The sequence below is a fragment of the Lonchura striata genome, chromosome 2 (assembly GCF_050655825.1).
Source record: "Lonchura striata isolate lonStrDom1 chromosome 2, ASM5065582v1, whole genome shotgun sequence".
NCBI classification, from domain to species: Eukaryota; Metazoa; Chordata; class Aves; order Passeriformes; family Estrildidae; genus Lonchura; species Lonchura striata.
This window is the reverse complement of record NC_140704.1, coordinates 155,752,683-155,772,646: the sequence shown is the minus strand read 5'-3', so window position 1 is coordinate 155,772,646 and position 19,964 is coordinate 155,752,683. Positions and strand designations below refer to the sequence as shown.

Here is a 19,964-nt window from a genome sequence, read left to right as displayed (position 1 = left end):
CCACAGCTCAACATTGGGGTACATGGAATAGACCAAAAACACCCTCCCTCATAAATATGTCAAAATAACAAATAACAGCATGGGAAGCAAAGGAGGGAACACCTTCCAGAATCTGTCACACATGCCTTAGCTGATACACCAAAGCCTTGGACACATCAATGCTCTCCTGGGTACAGCTCTGGAAAAATCTTTCCATGCCAGTGCACATTTGAAAAACTCTCTTACCAGGAGGTGTCTTGAACCCTTCCAGCAAACTGAGGAACTTCATCAACCACTCTGGCAGGAAATCTGGAGTGGAAGTGCTTCAACTCCCATGCTCAAGCAGAATCAGCAGGAGCCGAATTTCCAGCACCATGGACAGTTCGGTGTTCGCCCTCTCAGGACAGACACTCCAACACCTCTTCCACTCTGCGGCCACCCTCACAATGAAAGGTTTTTGTATTCTTTGCCCAGGGAATTCGATTTGTTTTCACTTGTGCCTTTGCTCTCTTGCCCTGCACATGAGCACTGCTGTGAACAGCCAGACTGCTTCACTTCATTTCCTGCCATCACTGATCTTCACACTCTGATGACACCCACCATCCATCCTTGTCCCCTGTGAGTCCCAGCTCGGATTATCCTCTAGGAATGATTCTCCAACCCCTTCGGAGTCTTGTTGTCCTGAACTTGTCTGGATTCACTAAATGTACTTCATTTTCACACTGGGGAGCCCAGGACTGCTCACAACACCTCACATGGGACCTCACCAGTGCTGAGGTACAGACAGCTCACTTCTCCCTGCTTGGTCATACACTTTTCCCAATCCTAACCTGGACACTTGGGTTCCCTTTTCCCACACAGGGACACCGTCTGCTCCATTCCTTCTCAACCACAACCACAAAACAAAGGCTTTTTCATAGAAGAAAACAATTGCTCCAACTGATACCCAGGCATTCCTTCTTACCTGGGATGATTCCTCCCAGCAAACAGCCCTTGGCAGAACCCCATAAGACGTCCACCACCTGTCAGGTTTTCTGTGTTGGCCCAATGGATCCAACTCCTGGGCTACGGCACTGGGGACTTGCTGCCCTCTGGACTTTGGGACACTGACCACAAGCCTCCAGGTCCAGCCCTTCAGACCTTTCTCACACATCCACGCTGGGCACTGACACAACCCAGACTTGCCTGGGCTGTTTTTGAGGATCAGGCAATGCTCACCTTCAGCAATCCTAGGCAGCCTCCAAACCTCCTTCCGACAGTCACAAGTGGCCTCGTGTTTTGGCACACAGCCCATGTAAAAATCCAAAAGGCCCCAGATATCAAAAGCTTAAAAATAAGAGGGGCACCAAGACACCCACAGAGCACAGTGAGCAGGAAAGATCAGGTCTAGAGTTAAGGCTTAGCCAGGTGGGATCAATGTGGGGAGGGATGAAATGGGAGGGAAGGGGCAACACCTCCATCTACAAATTCCAGAGCAGCCTGACAGGGCGGGGAGGGAATGGGGCCCCTCTTCAAAACACATCCACAAACCACAGCACATGAATGTCACGCAGTGACCTGGCTGATGACACCCCACCGCTCCAATGCTTTGGTTATTTACTCTGCCCTCCCTGACAAGAACCTTCCATGCACATCCTCCCAAATACTCACTCACACTTAAGAGTATCTGCCAAGGTGAGAAGGAAAAGGAGTCAAGAGCAGGACGTGGGATCATAGAATTCCATAAAGAAATACCCATATCATGACAGAAAGGGGAAAATTAATTTGCTGAGTATCAGTACTTATTGATTTTTCTCACAGGAACGAAATATAAAGATTTAAAAGTTATACCTCATGTCTTGAATGTGGAATAAGTGAAGTCATACCACAGAACAACCTGGAGTAAAAAGTGATCAGGCCAGGTTTACTTTTTAATTTCTGAACGAGGTCAAGAAATAGATTTTAGTTGTCTGAGTACATTGTCATGTAAAGTTGAGAATTCCAAATGGACCTGAAAAATGGAACAATTTCAGCCTGAACAGCCTTGCATTTTCCAGATACTGTCACTTCATCCCACTGGTGACACAAGAGGATGAGCTCCCTGTCATCCATCAGAAACTGCTCCTAGGTATGAGGACCTTTCCAAGCTCTGGCAGAGGGACCTCCCCAGGACATCAGCAGCTCCATCAGCATTCCTGGGTGCAGCACAATGACTGATGGACATCCAGCAGCACAGAATATGGGCCCAGTCATCAGAAGGAAGCCACAAACCACAGCACATCAGAGCCACAACATTACCTTACCTGATGACATTGCAGTTCTCTGGGGTTCTGGTTGTTTATTCATTCTTCGCTGACACACACTCAACAATCAAATCTTCCCAAATACCAACTCTCCCTTTAAGCAGCCACCAAGGTCAGATGGACACAGCCTCAAAGGAAGGACACAGAATTGCAGAATCGCAAAAAAGAAAACACTCCCCACCTCAGGACTCAGCAGGCAAAAGCTGCTGCCTGCAAAATGCCCCGAGGACAAGGGATGAGGCTGTCCCGCCCCTCCAGGACCTGCATAAAAGCCAGCCCAGAGCCTCTCTCCCTCACACACTTCTCCTGACACCTTCTCCTCCTGCTCCTGCCAACAACCAGGTGAGTCTCAATCCCCTGACCCTCTTGCTCCTGCTCCCCTGGTCCTTCTCTTCCAGCACGCTCAGCCCCAGCCTCAGCAGCCCTCACACCTCCCCACAGCCCCACAACAGCCTCCACACTCCCTGGACCTTCTGATGCTTTGCCCCTTGTGCCCCCACACCTCTAACTTACCTCATTCCTTCTCTTCCAGGACCCTCCACTCCACACCCATGGCCTGCAACACCCTCTGCCAGCCCTGCGGACCCACCCCGCTGGCCAACAGCTGCAACGAGCCCTGTGCCCTGCAGTGCCAGGATTCCCGCGTCATCATCGACCCTTCCCCTGTGCTGATCACCCTGCCAGGACCCATCATGACCTCCTTCCCCCAGAACACCGCCGTCGGATCCACCTCCTCGGCTGCTCTGGGCAGTGAGCTCAGTGCCCAGGGACAGCCCATCTCTGGTGGATTTGGTGGCTTTGGCTACGGCCTTGGCTACGGCCGTGGGTTTGGCTACGGGCTGGGAGGCCTGGGCTGCTATGGCAGGAGGGGTGGCTACATCTGCTGAGGACTGGTCACCACCTTGGGGCTCTGGCAACAGCTCCTGCAAGTGAAGCACCGTGCCTGATGGTTGCTCTACTTGCAACTTGCACTGGATGCCTTCCCTCTTTTTCTCCTCTGTCTTCAGTCTTTTACCTCAATAAATTTTTCCTTCATCAAGCCTGACATGTCTTCTCTTCTTTTTGATTTCAAATGATCTCACATCCTCACCCAGCACAGTGTGAGGCCTTAACAGGTCATTGGCATAGGCAGAAAAAGGGTTGAAACACCTTTCCTAGGATCTATGTCCCCAGCAGTAATCACAAGAATTGCACAGGAAGCAGGGTGGAAGTGTGACTTTACAGAATATGTCACAAGTCCATCACCTGCTACACCTAAGGCTTTGACACACTAATGGTCTCCTGCTCATGGCTCTGAAAAAGCTGCCATGGCAGTAGATACTTGACAAACTCTCTTCCCCAGCTGGATCCTCAAAACTTCCCTGTAAACAGTCACAAAATCACACATTTTGGGAGGAACACTGGAGAGCAAGAGCTTCATTCCCTTCTGCTCAAGTCAGACCAACAAGAGCAGGAATTCCAGGACCAGGAATTCCAGCGCAGTTCCAGTTCTGGCTCTCCCAGGACAGACTCCAACACCTTTTCCGCTCTCAGACCACCCTCACACCGAAAAATGCTTCTCTTCTTTGCCCACAGAATTAAATCTGTTTTCACTCGTGTTGTTGCCCTGTTATCCTTCACATGTGGGCTGCTGAGGATGGCTGTGATCCCTCATCTTCATTCCCTACCATCAGGGATTTGCACTCACTGATGACATGCCTCTGTCCATCCTTTTCTCCTGGGAGTCACAGCTCTCTCTGTCTCTCATCCGTGAAGGATTTCCCAGCCCCTTTAGAATTGTGTTGGCCATAAAATGTTTTTGTTTCTAAGTCCACGAGCATCTTCCACTGGGGAGCCCAAAAGTGCCCAAACCACACCACATGGGACCCAGTTAGTGCTCTAAAGAGAGGAAGGGCCACCTCTCCTGACTTCATGGAAAGAAGTGTCTGAAATCTATTTTGAACACTGATGATGCCTTTTCAACTAAAGCTTCGATGCAAACTTGGGATCTCTTTGTTCTCTACCAGCACTGCATGGTCCTGCTCAGCAAAGCTGCTTTCCAGATTCTCAGCCCACAGCATGACCCAGGGCCCAGTGCTATTCCTGCCCAGATCCAGAACTTCTAATTTCTCCCTCATGAAATGCAGGAAATTCCCTTTAGCCTCAGTCTGCAGCTCCCTCCGACTGGTGGCACAACCAAGTGGTGCCTCAGACACTCCATCATCTGCCAGCTCACTGAGGGGGCAACCCTCCAACTGCCCACATGGAATGGAAGAGTCCAGGTGCCCACACCTGGCACAGATGCAAAGTCCAGACCAGCCTGACACACCTGGGACAGTTTGGGGCCCCTCTCCACAGCACACCCACAAACCCAAAACCATGAGTTCCACAGGCTGACCTCACTGATGACACCACACTTTACAGATCTTGGTCACATCTTCAAACACGCACCATAAACACCTGCCTTTGGCCTCAAATATTCATATTTTAAAGGGGGAATGACCACGATGGAAGGGGCACGATCCTCATGCACAGCACACACAAAAAAGCCACACCAGCCTGACACGGCTGCGATGGAATGGGGCCCCACTTCACAACCAACCCACAAACTAAACCACACAAGTGCCACAAAATGACCTCACTGATGACACCCATAGTTTTCCTGGGGTTTTTTTTTTTTTTTTGGCAATTTCTGGTTTCTCTGACACACATTTTCCATGCCAATGCTCCCAAATACCGACTCTCAATTTAAAACTGCCGCCAAAGTCAGATGCACATGGTTTCCTTAGAGAAAGACATGACACAGCAGAGTTGTGGAAAGGAAAACACTCCCCACATCATGATTTGCCAGCCTGGGCCTGGCAGAACCTGCTACCTGCAAAATGCCCCAAGGCCATGGGATGAAGTTGTCCCGCCCATACAGGACCAGCATAAAAGTGGGCTCAGAGCCTCTCTCCCTCACACACTTCTCCTGATTCCTTCTCCTGCTCCTGCCAACAACCAGGTGAGCCTCAATCCCCTGACCATCCTGCACCCCTGGCCCCTCTCTTCCAGCACGCTCAGCCCCAGCCTCAGCAAATCTCACACCTCCCCACAGCCCCACAGCACCTTCCACACTTTCCCTCGCCCTCCTGCATCTCTGCCCCTCTAAACCCCACACCCCTGTTCCTACCTCATCCCTTCTCTTCCAGGACCCTCCACACCACACCCATGGCCTGCAACACCCTCTGCGGATCCACCTGCGGACCCACCCCGCTGGCCAACAGCTGCAACGAGCCCTGTGCCCTGCAGTGCCAGGATTCCCGCGTCATCATCAACCCTTCCCCTGTGCTGGTCACCCTGCCAGGACCCATCATGACCTCCTTCCCCCAGAACACCGCCGTCGGATCCACCTCCTCGGCTGCCGTGGGCAGTGAGCTCAGTGCCCAGGGACAGCCCATCTCTGGTGGCTTTGGTGGCTTTGGATTTGGCTTTGGCTACGGCCGTGGGTTTGGCTACGGGCTGGGCTGCTACGGCAGAAGGAGCTGCTACACCTGCTAAAGGCACCACCTTGGTGCTGTGGCAACACCTCCTGCAAGCAAAGCACCCCCGCTGATGGTCTTCCTACTTGCACTTCACACTGGATCAGTTCTGTTTCTTTCTCCTGCCTTTTAATTCTTTTGCCTCAATAAATTTGTTCTGCATCAGAGCCTGACATGTCTCCTCATCTTTGTAAATTCTGATGGTCTCACATCCTCACCTCACACGGTGTCAGACAGGGCATCGGGGTGAATGTAAAAGGGGCACAACACATTTCTTAGTAAATATGTCACCACCATTAACATCCAAGACTGACACAGGAGGCACGGGATTGGGAAGACCTTCCAGAACCTGGCACAAGTCCATCACCTGCTATACCAGACTTTTGACACATTAATGGTCTCCTGAGCACAGCTCTGGTAGAGTGACTCCATGCCAGCACACACTTGGCAAACTCTCTTCCCAGCAGAACTGTTGAACCCTCTCAGCAGAGTCACAAAATCATCCACTTGGGCAGGAACTCTGGAATGCAAGTGCTTCATTCCCCTCTGCTCAAGGAAGTCTAACAAGTGCAGGATTTCCAGTGGACCGTTCAGGTTTGGCTCTCCCAGGACAGGGTGTCCACCCTCACACTGAAAAATTCTTCCCTTCTTTGCCCATGGAATTCCATCTGTTTTCCCTTGTGACCTTGCCCTCTTTTCCTACATGGCTGCACTACTGTGAATAAATGGATTCCATTGACTTCATTCCCTGCCCTCATGGATTTTCATACATTGATGACACCCCGCTGTCCATCCTTGTCTCCTGGAAGTCCCAGCTCTCCCAGCCTCTCCTCTATGGCAGATTCCCCAGCCCTTTCAGTATGTTGGTTGTCCTGCATTTTCATGAATTAAATTTCCCTATTAGGAAACTAAACTTGGGCTAGGGAAACTGAAGTTAATTCCCTCTTCTCTACAGCTTGGTGAAAGGGAGACAAGACTGGCGCTAAAAAATTTCCATTCAGACAATTCCAGAGAGCAATAAGGTCAACCCTCTTCTTCTGAAAATTGAACAGCTCCAGTTCCTTCAGCTTCTCCTGGCCTGTCTTGTTCTCCTTATCTTTCAGCTGTTTTCCTTTCCATGTGTCAGTCAGAACTCGGCACTGTGACCCCACAGTGCGACCATGCTGGGCCCAGATGAGACGACTGCTATGGATCAACCAGCACTGGACTTTGAGGAGCTTGGGTGACCTTCATAAATCTCAGGAATTGCTTTCCCATCTCCACTGAGAAAGGCCTGGTCTCGGGGGTCTGGAGATTGAGATGATCCCAAGATTACAAAAAGTCTTTTTCTCCCAGTGGCCAAAGAAGAAGCTGGAATGTGTAGGGTGGGCTTCTCAAGGTTGTTTATTTTATCTTACCTATAACGTGCTTTCTCAAGGAGCTGTGGTCTGTCTAGCAGGTTAGTCTGTCACAGACTCCCCCCCCGGCCCCCCCCCAACTTGGGGTGGTGTTACCATTTTATACTAAAAGCTACATGTACCATGTTTACAATAACATGTCAATATCTATCATTTATTTTGGACAGTGTGTCTCTACCTTAATCCAATAGAAAAGTGTCACCATCACAGCAAGACGTGGAGGGTGAGAAGAAGGTCAGGACATGCCCAAATCCCTCCATCTTGTTCCCTAGAATCCCTTATTTTAAAACCCTAAAATTCTACTTTTTCACCCTGTGTTAATTCAACTACCACACTACTCAAACTCTTGTGTCTTGTAATTCCTCATACAAAGTTGGCAGTTTTTCCACAGGCTAAAATCGAAGCCACAGATGTTTTTGACTTTGTGCCAAGGTCTCCGAGCCCCCTGCCAGGTTCTTGAGACAGCCAGGGCAGCCAGGGGGATGTCCTGGGTTCCCACAGCCTGGCATACAGACCGGGCAGGAGAGATGGAGCCAAGGCAGGCAGGAATGCACTGGACGGAGCAGCCCCTCAGCCCCAGAACAGCTGCAAAGCCCAGACCAACCTGACATGGCTGACAGGGAATCACAGACTCACAGAAACACAGAATAATGAGGTTGGAAGAGACCTCTAGGATAATCAAGTCCAATCTATGCCCTAACACCTCAACTAGACTATTAGCACCAAATGCCATGTCCAGTCTTTTTTTAAACACATCCAAAGATGGTGGTTCTACCACCTCCCTGGGAAGACAATTCCAGTACTTTATAATTTTTTCTGTGAAAAGTTTTTTCATAATATCCAACCTAAACCTTCCCTGACCTAGCTTGAGACTGCGTCCCCTTGTTCTGTCAGTTGCTGCCCGGTGGAAGAGATTGACCCCACCTGTCTGCAACCTCCCTTCAGTTGCAGAGAGCAATAAGGTCACCCCTAAGCCTCTTCTTCTCCAGACTAAACAACCCCGGTTCCTTCAAACGTTCCTCATAGGGCTTGTGTTCCAAACCTCTTACCAACCTTGCTGCTCTCCTCTGGATGCGCTCAAGCATCTCAACGTCCTTCCCAAATTGAGGGGCCCAGAACTGGACACAGGTCCCTTTCTGCCTGAACACTGTCCAGCCACCCTGTCCCAGCTTGTAACCTTGTAGGGGATTTTTGTGGCCAAAATGTAGAACTCAGCACTTTGACTTATTAAACTTCATCCTGTTGGACTCTGCCCATCTAGCCAACTGATCTAAGTCTCTCTGCAGAGCGCTCCTTCCTTCCAACAGATCAACACAAGCTCCCAGCTTAGTGTCATCTGCAAATTTACTAATGAAGGACTCAATGGCCTCAGCCATGTCGTCTATAAAAATATTAAATAGAACTGGTCCCAGTACAGACCCCTGAGGGACACCACTGATGACTGGCCAGTGGAATGGGGCCCCTCTTCACAACACACACAAAAACCACAGCACACCAGTATCACAGGGTGACATCAGCGATGACACTCCCACCTCTCCCAAGCTTTGGTAACATCTTCACCCCACCCTGACCTGCACCATCAACATCAGTCTTTAACCTCTAATAATTGCATTTAAAAGCTGCCGCCAAGGTCAGATGGACACAGACTCAAGAGGAGGACATGGAATAACAGAATTCCAAAAACAAACACCTGCACCATGACGGGGAAAGGAAGATGATGCTGCTGGGCAGAGCTAGTAATTATTGGGGTTTGCTCACAGGAACACAATGTTAAGCCTTGAAGGACACAAGTTATGAAACCATACAACCTTAATGTGGAATAAGACAACCGATGTCACAGACCTGCCTGGGCATCCAATTCTTGTTTGTTTAATGGGTTTCTTAATGAGGTCAAGGAATATACCTTAAATGACAGAGTACGTTATCATGTACAACTGAGAATTCCAAAAGGGCCACAACATTGGAACAAGTTCAGCCTGAACAGCCTCTCCTTTTCCAGATGCTCTCCCTTCATTGCATTCAAGACAGAATGCCACAAACGCTTTAATCCATCAGGCACTCCCAGGCACTGTGACCTCTCCAAGCTATACTGCAGTGACCTCCCCAGGACATCAGCAGCTCCCTCAACATTCCTGGGTGCAGCACAATGACTGATGGACATCCAGCGGCACAGAACAGAGTCCCAATCTTCACAAGTCACCCGCAAACCACAGCACACGAGTGCCACAAAATGACCTCACTGGTGACATTGTAGTTCTCCAAGGCTATGGTTGCTTATTCAGTCCTCCCTCAAAAACATTTGATAATTAAATCCTCCCAAATACCAACTCTCCCTTGAAAACTGCCGCCAAGGTCAGATGGACATGGACTCAAGGGCTGGACATGGCATTGCAAAGCTGTGGGAAGAAAAACACTCCCCACATCATGACTCAGTGGTCTGAGCCAGGCAAGAGCTGATGCCTAAAAAATGCCCCAAAGCCATGGGACAAGGATGTCCCACCCCTCCAGGACCAGAATAAAAGCCGGCCCAGAGCCTCTCTCCCTCACACACTTCTCCTGACGCCTTCTCCTCCTGCTGACAACCAGGTGAGCCTCAAGTCCCTGACCTTCCAACCCTTGCCTCCCTGACCCTTCTGCCAGCACACTCAGCCCCAGCCTCAGCAGCCCTCACGCCTCTCCACAGCCCCACAACAGCCTCCACACTCCATCACTCTCCTCCATCACTGCCCCTCACATCCCCACACTCCTGCCCTGTCTCAGCCCTCTCTCTTCCAGGACCCTCCACTCCACACCCATGGCCTGCAACACCCTCTGCCAGCCCTGCGGACCCACCCCGCTGGCCAACAGCTGCAACGAGCCCTGTGCCCTGCAGTGCCAGGATTCCCGCGTCATCATCGACCCTTCCCCTGTGCTGGTCACCCTGCCAGGACCCATCATGACCTCCTTCCCCCAGAACACCGCCGTCGGATCCACCTCCTCGGCTGCCGTGGGCAGTGAGCTCAGTGCCCAGGGACAGCCCATCTCTGGTGGCTTTGGTGGCTTTGGCTACGGCCTTGGCTACGGCCGTGGCTTTGGCTATGGTTTTGGAGGCCTGGGCTGCTATGGCAGGAGGGGCTATGGCTACATCTGCTGAGGACCCTCAGCACCACTCCTGACACCACCAGCTCGGGGTCTGACAACAGCTCCTGCAAGCAAAACACCTCGGCTGATGGCTGCCCTACTTCTACCTCAGACCAATCCTTTCAAATACTTTCTCCTGTCTCTCTCTTTTTTTTTTTTTTTTTTTTTTTGATTTAGTAAAGATTTCCTGCATCAAAACCTGACATGTCTCCTCATCTTTCTGAATTCCCGTGGTCTCACCTCCGTTCCCTACACAATGCCAGGAACAAATAAACTATTGCAATGAATGGGAAAAGGTCTCAAACCTTGCTTAGAAAACACAGCACCACCAGTAACAATCAAGACTGGTACGGTAAGCAGGGACTGAGGGGAGACACAAACCCTTCACCTACTACACCAAAGGCTTTGACACAACAAATCTCTCTCGCTCATGGATCTCTCCAGCTCTCTCTGGGCCAGTACACACTTGACAAACTTCCTAGCAGGACCCCCTAACCCTCCCCAAAAAATAGGAACAACATCATCCAGTTAGGCAGGAACTCTGGAGTGCAGTTGCTTCATTCACTTCTGCCCTGTCATAGTCAGCAGTAGCCGGATTTCCAGGACATTGGACAGTTCTCAGTTGGCTCTCCCAGAACAGAAGAACTTGATCACCTCTTTTAGTCTGGGACAAACCTCGTACTGAAAAAGGCTTTTCTGCCTTTCCCAGGGAATTCCATCTGTTTCCACTTGTGTCCTTGCCCTCTTGTCCTGCACGGTGCATTGCTGAGAACAGCTGGCCTCCCTCGACTTCATTCTCTGCAATCTGGAATTTGCACACACTGATGGCACCCCCCTGTCCAGCCTTGTCTCTGGGAGTCCCAGCTCTCACAGCCTCTGCTCTGGGAAAGATCCTCCAGGCCCTTTAGAATATTTCTGGCCCCGAACTGGTGTCAGTTCACTAAATCTACTTCATTTACATGTGGAAAGCCCAGAACTGCTCAGAACACCTCCCATGGGACCTCACCCAATGCTCAGGAGACACCAAGAGTCACCTCCTCCTGCTTCATCACAAGATTTTCCCAATCCTAACCATAAAACTTGGGGTCCCTTTTCCCACAACGGTACAGGGACACCTCCTGCTCCATTTTTTTCTCACTCAGAACACAAGGGTGATTTCTCAGAAGAAAACGATTACATTTGATATTCATACATTCCTTTCTGATGGGATGACTCCTCCCAACAAAAAGCCCTTGGCAGATGCTCTTTCTGAGCTTCAGCACCAGATTTTCAAGATTGCCCCAACAGATCCAACTCCTGGGCTACAGCACTGGGGGCTTGCTGCCCTCTGGACTTTGGGACACTGACCACCAGCCTCCGGGTCCAGCTCTTCAGCCCTCTCTCAGGCCAGCAGCACACTGGGTCCTGACACAGCCTGGACTTGCCTGGTTGTGTCAGGAATGAGAGACTCATTGGATTTTTTCAGTCTTCAGCTTCTGTTTACTGCTATCTTATCAAAACTTCAGCACACTGCCTGCACCAGGTTCTGTGTGCAGGATAAAAAGCAAAAAAATGGCTAATAATGTCATGGTACAATGCCTTTTAAGTCTAATCAAATACTAAACTACCCAATTAAGAAGTAACACCTAAATTATTTTCCTTTCTAACCAAGTAACTGACCCCTTAAGACCCACAATGCAGATTTTTTTACCCAAATACAAGATACCACCTAAACCCAAGGAGAAGGAAGAGGAAGGAAGAAAAATGAACTCGAGACAACAACCTATACCCTCCATCTTGAACCCATCTATAACATACTAAAAATCCTAAAACCTAAAATTCTCACCCATGTGATGTACTAAACTACTCTCTACAATCTATTTCAAAGTTTTGTGGTTTCTAATTGATCTTAAGGTCTAGGAAATTTTCTCCATGAATGAGGGTCAAAGTCAGTGCTCCCCTGTGGGTCAGGACATGCCAGAGCAGACAGAGGAATATTCCCAGTGTCCTGGGTTTCCACACCTGGTTGTCAAAGATCATGAAATGCTCACCTGAAACAACCCAGGCTGACCTCCCAATCCTCCTTCTGACAACCACAAGTGGCCTGAGCCCTTTGCACTCAGCCCAAGTTGAAACCTCATTACCCTGGATAGCAAAAGCTTAAAAGCAAGAGGAGCACCAAGATACCCACAGAGGAGAGTAAACAGGAAAAGTCAGGTCTAGTGTCAGGCTTATCCAGGTGGGATCAAGGTGGGGAGCAATGGAATGTGGGGGAAGAGGCAACACCTTCAGCACAGCTGCAAATCCCAGAGCAGTGAGACAGGGCTGGGAGGGAATGGGGCTCCTCTTCACACCCACAAACCACAGCACAAGAGCGTCACGGGGTCATTTCATTGGTGACACCACACCTCTCCTAAATTTTGGCTGTTTACTGGGGCCAGCCTAGCACCAATGTTCCATGCAAACCATCTCAAATACTAACTTGTGCTTAAAAGCCGTGGTCAAGGTTAGATGGGAAAGGCTTCAAGAGAATGACACGGAATCATAAAATCGCATGAAATGCTGATACCACGACAAAGAAGGAAAGAGGAGCACGCTGACCAACAGGTAGTAATTACTGGTTTTTGCTAACACGAGCACAGTATTGAGGTTTAAGGGATGTAAGATATGCAGCCCTACAGTTTGAATGCAGAATAACAAAATTGATGTCACAGACCAGCCATTATAAAAAAAGGATCAGACACTGTTGACTGATGGGGCTTTTTTTATTTCTTAATGATGTCAAGATGTAGACTTAAAATGAAAGCATTCATTATCAAGTAATTTTCTGAAATCCAAATAGACCCTAAAAATTAAACAAATCCATCCTGACCAGCAGCTGATGTTCCAGTTTCTCTCCCTTGATCTCATTCAAGAAACAAAGGGATGAGTCCAGGCTTCACAAGCCACTCAAAAACCACAGTACATAAGTGCCACAAAATTACCTCACTGCTGACATCACACCTCTCCTGACCTCTGGTTGTTTATTCAGCCATCCCTGACACACACTGAACAATCACATCCTCCCAAACACCAACTCACTCTAAAGCTGCCGCCAAGGTCAGTTGGAGGCACAGACTCAAGAACAGGACCTGAAACAGCAGAAATGTGGTGAGAAAAGCAATTCCCACCTCATCGCTCACCAGGTTGGGTCAGCAAAGAGGTGCTGCCTAAAAATGCCCCAAGGCCATGAGACAAAGCTGTCCCACCCCTTCAGACCAGTATAAAAGCCGGCCCAGAACCTCTCTCCCTCACACACTTCTCCTGATTCCTTCTCCTCCTGCTCCTGCGGACAACCAGGTGAGCCTCAATCCCCTGACCCTCCTGCTCCTGCACCCTTGGCCTTTTTCTTCCAGCACACTCAGCCCCAGCCTCAGCAGATCTTACACCTCCCCACAGCCCCACAGCAGCCTCCACACTCCATCACCCTCCAGCATCACATCCACTCAAGCCCCGAAATCCCTCTCCTGCTTCATCCCCCTCTCTCTTCCAGGACCCTCCACTCCACACCCATGGCCTGCAACACCCTCTGCCAGCCCTGCGGACCCACCCCGCTGGCCAACAGCTGCAACGAGCCCTGTGCCCTGCAGTGCCAGGATTCCCGCATCATCATCGACCCTTCCCCTGTGCTGGTCACCCTGCCAGGACCCATCATGACCTCCTTCCCCCAGAACACCACCGTCGGATCCACCTCCTCGGCTGCCGTGGGCAGTGAGCTCAGTGCCCAGGGACAGCCCATCTCTGGTGGCTTTGGTGGCTTTGGCTACGGCCTTGGCTACGGCCGTGGGTTTGGCTACGGGCTGGGAGGCCTGGGCTGCTATGGCAGGAGGGGTGGCTACATCTGCTGAGGACCCTCAGCACCACCCCTGACAGCACCTGTGTGAGGTGGCAACAGCTCTGGCATGCAAAGCACTTCAGCTGTCCGTCACCCTGATGCACCTCACACCACCTCCCTTCTCACTTCTTTCTCCTGCCTTGTAATTCTTTTGCCTCAATAAATTTTTCCTGGAATATAGCCTCACACGTCTCCTCCTCCTTTGTTCTACAAAGGCTCTTGCAACTTCACCTAGCACCAAGTCAAGGGTCAACAGCCCATTGGTGTCTATGGAAAAGGAGCCACAAGATCTTTCCTGGGGTTTTTGTCAACAACAGGACCATCCACCAGGAGTCCAGGATGCAGCACAGGCCCTTCCTTTTCCCAAAGCCTTGGACACACCAATGTAGTTGTGCCCATATCAACAACACAACCTCCTGATAGCAGCACACATTGGTCCAACTCTTCCCCTCCGGGATTCTCTGAACATCCCAGAACTGGAATCCAGGAGTGCATAAGGAACCCAGGGAAATCCATTAGTTCAAGCTAGCCTGATCCCCAGACAAAGCAACCACCCTTCCCTCAGCTGCCTCTCACCGAAATGGTTCTGTACATTCTCCAACATCTGTGGGTGTTCTCAGTTCAGTCAGAGAGAAAAAGAGAGGTTTCTGCCAGGCCGGGCCTGGGAAAGAATTGGAAAGGAATGTAAATAAGTTTCTATCTCTCTTGTTGTTCACATTGTTTATACAAATGTTCAGCCACTGTGCGTTATTCACTAAGCACCAATGGTGTGCGATGTTCTTACTTTAAGACCAGTAAAATTAGTCTGAACAATGATCTCGATAAAAAGAGTGATGTATTCAAAATAAATCAGTTGAGTTCAATTCATCTAGCCTTCTGAACTGGAGTTCTTTTGTTCCTGTCCTACCTCAACAGCGACAAACATCCTTGCTCTTCTTCGGACATCCTCAAGCACCTCAATGTCTTTGTTGCTGTGAGGGGCCTAAAACTGAACTGAAATTCAGAGTGTGGCCTCACCAGTACCCAGCACAGTGGGACAGTCACTGCGGTGGTCCTGCTGGCCCCACTATAGGTAACACAAACCAGGACACCACTGATTTTTGTGGTCACTTGGGAACACATTGGATCGTGTTCAGCTACTGTCAACCAGCACCCCCAGATCCTTTTCCCATAAGCAGCTTCCTCGTAGATCCTTCCCAAACCTGGAGATTTACGTCTTCACTAAATTCCAAGTAAAAATCATCCATAGCTTTTTCCTCACTTATTAAGGAGGTCACATTGACACCTCAGGTGATGAGGTTGGCCAAGCAGGACCTGACTTTGTTAAAGCCAAGCTGGCTGGTCCTGCCATTAAATACTCTCAAGATGATCTGCTCCAGCAACTTCTGCAGCACTGGGCTCAGGCTGATAGGCTTGGAGTTGCCCAGACCCTTCTTCTGGCCCTTCTTCTAGGGAAGAGTCTCATTTTCAAGCCTGCTTCAACTGGGACCTCTCCAGTTAGCCAGGAGTGCTGGCAAAAGATAGCAAGTGGCTTGGGAGTACTTTCACCAGCTCCCTTAGAACCCTTAGGAGAATCAATTCCGTGCCACACGCCACACACAAGTCTTCCACTGACCATCCTCATTGGATTATGAGGAACTGAATTTTGCTCCTTGGTAAGGAACCTTCTCCCTCAGCAGGACGCTGTGCCCATCCCAGGAAGCAGAATCACAACAAAAGGAATCATTAGTGCTCAAAGAACCTCTTGGAGGTGACCAAAGACTCATCATAGGATGGTTTTGCTTGGAAAGGACCTTGAAGATTCTCTTGTCCAAACCCCTGCAGTGGACAAAGACACCTTCCACTGTCCCAGGTTGCTCGAAGCCCTGGCCAACCTGGCCTTGATCATTACCAGGGTTGGGGCAGTCACAGCTTCTTGGGGCAATCTGTGCCAGGCCTGTGCCAGAAGAATTTCTTCACAATATCCCATCTAACTCTACCCTCTGGCAGTGGGAAGACATTTCCCCTTGTTCCATCACTCTCTGTGTAGGAGATTCTGGAGTTCAACCCAACCTGCTCAAGGAAGGACAGCTCAACAAGGTTGCCCATGACCTTTGTCCACTCAAGGTTTAGTAATTTGAGGCCTTTTCCACTTTTCCCATCACTTGCTAAAAAAGAGGAAAGAGCAATAATAGTCTTACAAAAGAACTCCTTTCAGAGAGCTGAAGAAAGGGAGAAAATTTCTCCTTTGGCTACATTGTTTGCATCTAAAAAACTGCAGTTCCTTCATCCACTACTCAAAATCTTGTTCTCCAGATCCCTCAGCAGCCGTTCCTAAGATGTGTCACACCACAGAAGAACCATTGTAACACCAGCGTGGCAAAGCTGGAGCAGAAACAAGGAGAAAGGCAAGTCCAAAACACAGGTCTGGTGGCCAGGTGGTGATGTGAGAAAGAATGACCACAATGGAAAGCTCAGCTCCTCACTCTCAAAGACCAGACCATCCTGACCTGGCTGGAATGGAATGGGGCCCCTTTGCACAACACACCCACAAACAGAACCACACAAGAGCAATAGGGTGGCAACTCCAATGACACCTCTAAGCAATTGCTGTCTATTCTGCATTCTCAGACACATCTGAAATGCAAATCCTCCCAAAATAGAAACTGCCACATTAAAGCTGCCGCCAAGGACAGATGGACATGGACTCAAGAGCAGGACACGACACTGCAGAATTCCGTAGAACAACAGGACATGACACTGCAGAATTCCGTAGAACAAAACACACCTCATCTCGTGACTCACCAGACTGGGGCAGGCAGGAGCTGCTGCCTGCAAAATGCCCCAAGGCCATGGGCCAAGGCTGTCCCACCCCTCCAGGACCAGCATAAAAGCCAGCCCAGAGCCTCTCTCCCTCACACACTTCTCCTGAAGCCTTCTCCTCCTGCTCCTGCCAACAATCAGGTGAGCCTCAAGACCCTGACCCTCCCTCCTTCCTCGTGGCCCTGCTCTTCCAGCAGGCTTACCCCCACCTCAGCAGTGCTCACACCTCCTCAAAGCCCCAAAAGACTCAAAACAGCTTCTAAACTTTCTTGCCTCCCTTGCCCTCCTACATCACCACACCTCTCACCCTCACATCCCTGCCCTGCTTCACCCCCTTCTTTTCCAGGCACCCTCCACACCGCACCCATGGCCTGCAACACCCTCTGCCAGCCCTGCGGACCCACCCCGCTGGCCAACAGCTGCAACGAGCCCTGTGCCCTGCAGTGCCAGAACTCCAGTGTCATCATCAACCCTTCCCCTGTGCTGGTCACCCTGCCAGGACCCATCATGACCTCCTTCCCCCAGAACACCGCCGTCGGATCCACCTCCTCGGCTGCCGTGGGCAGTGAGCTCAGTGCCCAGGGACAGCCCATCTCTGGTGGATTTGGCTTTGGCTTTGGCCTTGGCTACGGCCGTGGGTTTGGCTACGGGCTGGGAGGCCTGGGCTGCTATGGCAGGAGGGGTGGCTACATCTGCTGAGGACCCTCAGCACCACCCTGACACCACCAGCTCTGGCCTCTGGCCACAGCTCCTTCTAGCAAATCAGGTGTTTGGCTGGTGTTTGCCCTACGTGCTCTCTTCAATTTCTTTCTCTTTTCTCTTCATTTTCATTGCCTGAATAAAGTTCTGTTGCATCAAAACCTGAGATGCCTCCTTTTGTTTTTGAATCTCAGTTGTCTCACCTCCTTACCCAGCACTGTGCCAAGAGTGAAAAGGCCATTGGGGGAGATGGAGAAGGGGCAGAACATCTTTCTTAGCAAAGATGTCACCACTTGTACCTCCCATGACTGGCAAAGGATGTAAGAGAGAAGGGGGATAAATTTCCAGAACATGAGTCAAGCCCATCACTTGATAACACCAAAGGCTTCGACACATTCATGCTCTCCTGTGCATGGCTCTGGCAAAGACGCTGCATGCCAGAACATTCTTGATAAATTCTCTTCCCAGTTGGACTCTCAAACACTCACAAACAAACAGAAAAAAATCATCGCTTTGGGCAGGAACCCTGGGGAAGCCTCCTGCTCAAGCAAGACCAGCATTTCCAGAACCATCCACAGTTCAGGTTTGGATTGCCAAGGAAGGAGACTCCACCGCAACTACCTTCACAATGAAAACTTCTTTCTTTGCCCAGGAAATTCAATCTGTTTTTTGTCCTTGCCCTCTTGTCCTGCACGTGTGCACTGCTGAGAACAGCTGGGCTCCCTCAAATTCATTCCCTGCCATCAGGGATTTGCACACACTGATGACACTCCTCAGTCCATCCTTGTCTCCGGGGAGTCCCAGGTATCTCAATCCTCTGTGAAAGAGCCCTTATATTATCTTGGAAGCCTTGTATGGTTTTGTTTCAAGAAGTCCATGGAGCTCTCCTGCTGGGTAGCCCAGAAGTGCCCGCAACAACCCACCTAAATGTTGAGAATGTTGAACAGTGTTGACTCCATGGATACAACTCTTTACCTGCGTCCCTTGAGACTTGACTTCACCTGGACTTGGGATCTTGCCCAGAATGTTATATAGGATATAAATCTAGCAGTCCAATTCACTGACCATTTTCACAACCTGTCCATTCTGGGATTGTCTGGGATGATGCTGTAGGAGACATAGTAAATCCCCTAGGTGAAAGGTGGAGGTTAACACCAGCCATGTCTCTCTCATAATCCCCAGTTAGATGTTCTTCTCTGTAGGTAACACAGAGGTCACTAATTTCTGATTTTACCCCATAAAATTAATGCTAACCTCTCCTCATTATCTTCTTGTCTGACCTGCTCTTGGCAGTGCTTAACAGAATTAAAAAACAGTCCCATCCTTGTCTGCAGGGACAAGGTCCCTGGAGAACCACGGGCAAAGTCACAGGGAATAAATGCACTGCAAGGGGCAGGTGCAAATGCCCAGCACAGCCACAAAGCCCAGAGCAGCCTGGCAGGGTGAAGAGGGCTCCTCTTGACAGCACACCCACAAACTAAACCACACAGGTGCCACAGAATGACATCATTGATGACACCCATATTATTCCTGGATTTTGCTGGATATTCTGGATTCCCTGACACACGCCTTCCAAGGAAATCTTCCCAAATACCAGCTCTTACTTAAAAGCTGCTGCCTAGGTCAGATGGACGCAGACTCAAGGGCAGGACTTGGAGTTGTACAGTTGCTGGAAGGAAAACACTCTCCACCTCCTTATCAATTTCACAGCTGCACCAGGCAAGACAGATGCTATGATTTCTATTCAGGCGCCTCTAGAGAGCAACTCTTTTTCTGAAAATTAAACATCTCCACTTCCTCCAACTGGTCCTCACATGTCTTGTTTCTCTTATCCTTCACCAGTTATGATGAACCAACACAAGACTTTGGGGAGCACGGGAGGCGTCCCTGAACACAGAAATGGGATAGCCTGCCCAATTCCAGGAAATAAATCACAGGATATAGACAGGTTTAGAAAGTTGAAAACATGGTAAGGAAGGAGAGAGTGTAATGGAAGAGGGCACTGCTCACCTCCAAAAGAGCTGCAAAGCCCAGACCAGCCTGGTGTGGCTGTGGGGGGAATGATGCACCTCTTCACATGTCACCAACAAAGCACAGCACATATGGTGACCTCACTGAGGACACCTGACTGTCCAAAGCTTCTTCATGATTTCAAGCTTTCTTGAAAAACAACATCACCACCAAATTATGGTCCCTTAAACTCATACATTAAAGCTGCCGCCAAGGACAGACAGACACAGACTCAAGACCGGGACATGGGATTGCAGTGTTATGGGAAGGAAAATACTCCCCACCTCATGACTCAGCAGACTGGGTCAGCAAAGAGGTGCTG

General features: G+C 49.9%; 5 protein-coding genes across 5 annotated transcripts; all 5 read left to right on the top strand.

The window, feature by feature from the left end:
• The first annotated feature begins 93 nt into the window (after window positions 1-93).
• LOC110480287 (feather beta keratin-like) lies at window positions 94-5,443 on the top strand. Its single transcript, XM_085572690.1, has one exon. The coding sequence runs from the start codon at window positions 2,738-2,740 to the stop codon at window positions 3,146-3,148; it is 411 nt and encodes a 136-aa protein (XP_085428816.1). The 5' UTR covers window positions 94-2,737; the 3' UTR covers window positions 3,149-5,443.
• On the top strand, window positions 5,438-6,905 carry LOC110480286 (feather beta keratin). The gene has a single exon (XM_085572699.1). It carries the CDS (start codon window positions 5,451-5,453, stop codon window positions 5,778-5,780), a length of 330 nt encoding a protein of 109 aa, XP_085428825.1. The 5' UTR covers window positions 5,438-5,450; the 3' UTR covers window positions 5,781-6,905.
• A 2-nt stretch (window positions 6,906-6,907) lies between these two features.
• Window positions 6,908-10,291, top strand: LOC110480298 (feather beta keratin). The gene has a single exon (XM_021548148.4). It carries the CDS (start codon window positions 9,953-9,955, stop codon window positions 10,289-10,291), a length of 339 nt encoding a protein of 112 aa, XP_021403823.1. The 5' UTR covers window positions 6,908-9,952.
• An 18-nt stretch (window positions 10,292-10,309) lies between these two features.
• LOC144245860 (feather beta keratin-like) lies at window positions 10,310-14,311 on the top strand. The gene has a single exon (XM_085572697.1). It carries the CDS (start codon window positions 13,809-13,811, stop codon window positions 14,142-14,144), a length of 336 nt encoding a protein of 111 aa, XP_085428823.1. The 5' UTR covers window positions 10,310-13,808; the 3' UTR covers window positions 14,145-14,311.
• A 144-nt stretch (window positions 14,312-14,455) lies between these two features.
• Window positions 14,456-17,632, top strand: LOC144246540 (uncharacterized). Its single transcript, XM_077784473.2, has one exon. It carries the CDS (start codon window positions 16,865-16,867, stop codon window positions 17,630-17,632), a length of 768 nt encoding a protein of 255 aa, XP_077640599.2. The 5' UTR covers window positions 14,456-16,864.
• The last annotated feature ends 2,332 nt before the right edge of the window (window positions 17,633-19,964 follow it).

Excerpts from the sequence above, each read along its gene's own strand:
- LOC110480287 (XM_085572690.1), top strand. The coding sequence starts at position 2,738 with ATGCTTTGCCCCTTGTGCCCCCACACCTCTAACTTACCTCATTCCTTC.
- LOC110480286 (XM_085572699.1), top strand. The coding sequence starts at position 5,451 with ATGGCCTGCAACACCCTCTGCGGATCCACCTGCGGACCCACCCCGCTG.
- LOC110480298 (XM_021548148.4), top strand. The coding sequence starts at position 9,953 with ATGGCCTGCAACACCCTCTGCCAGCCCTGCGGACCCACCCCGCTGGCC.
- LOC144245860 (XM_085572697.1), top strand. The coding sequence starts at position 13,809 with ATGGCCTGCAACACCCTCTGCCAGCCCTGCGGACCCACCCCGCTGGCC.
- LOC144246540 (XM_077784473.2), top strand. The coding sequence starts at position 16,865 with ATGACACTGCAGAATTCCGTAGAACAAAACACACCTCATCTCGTGACT.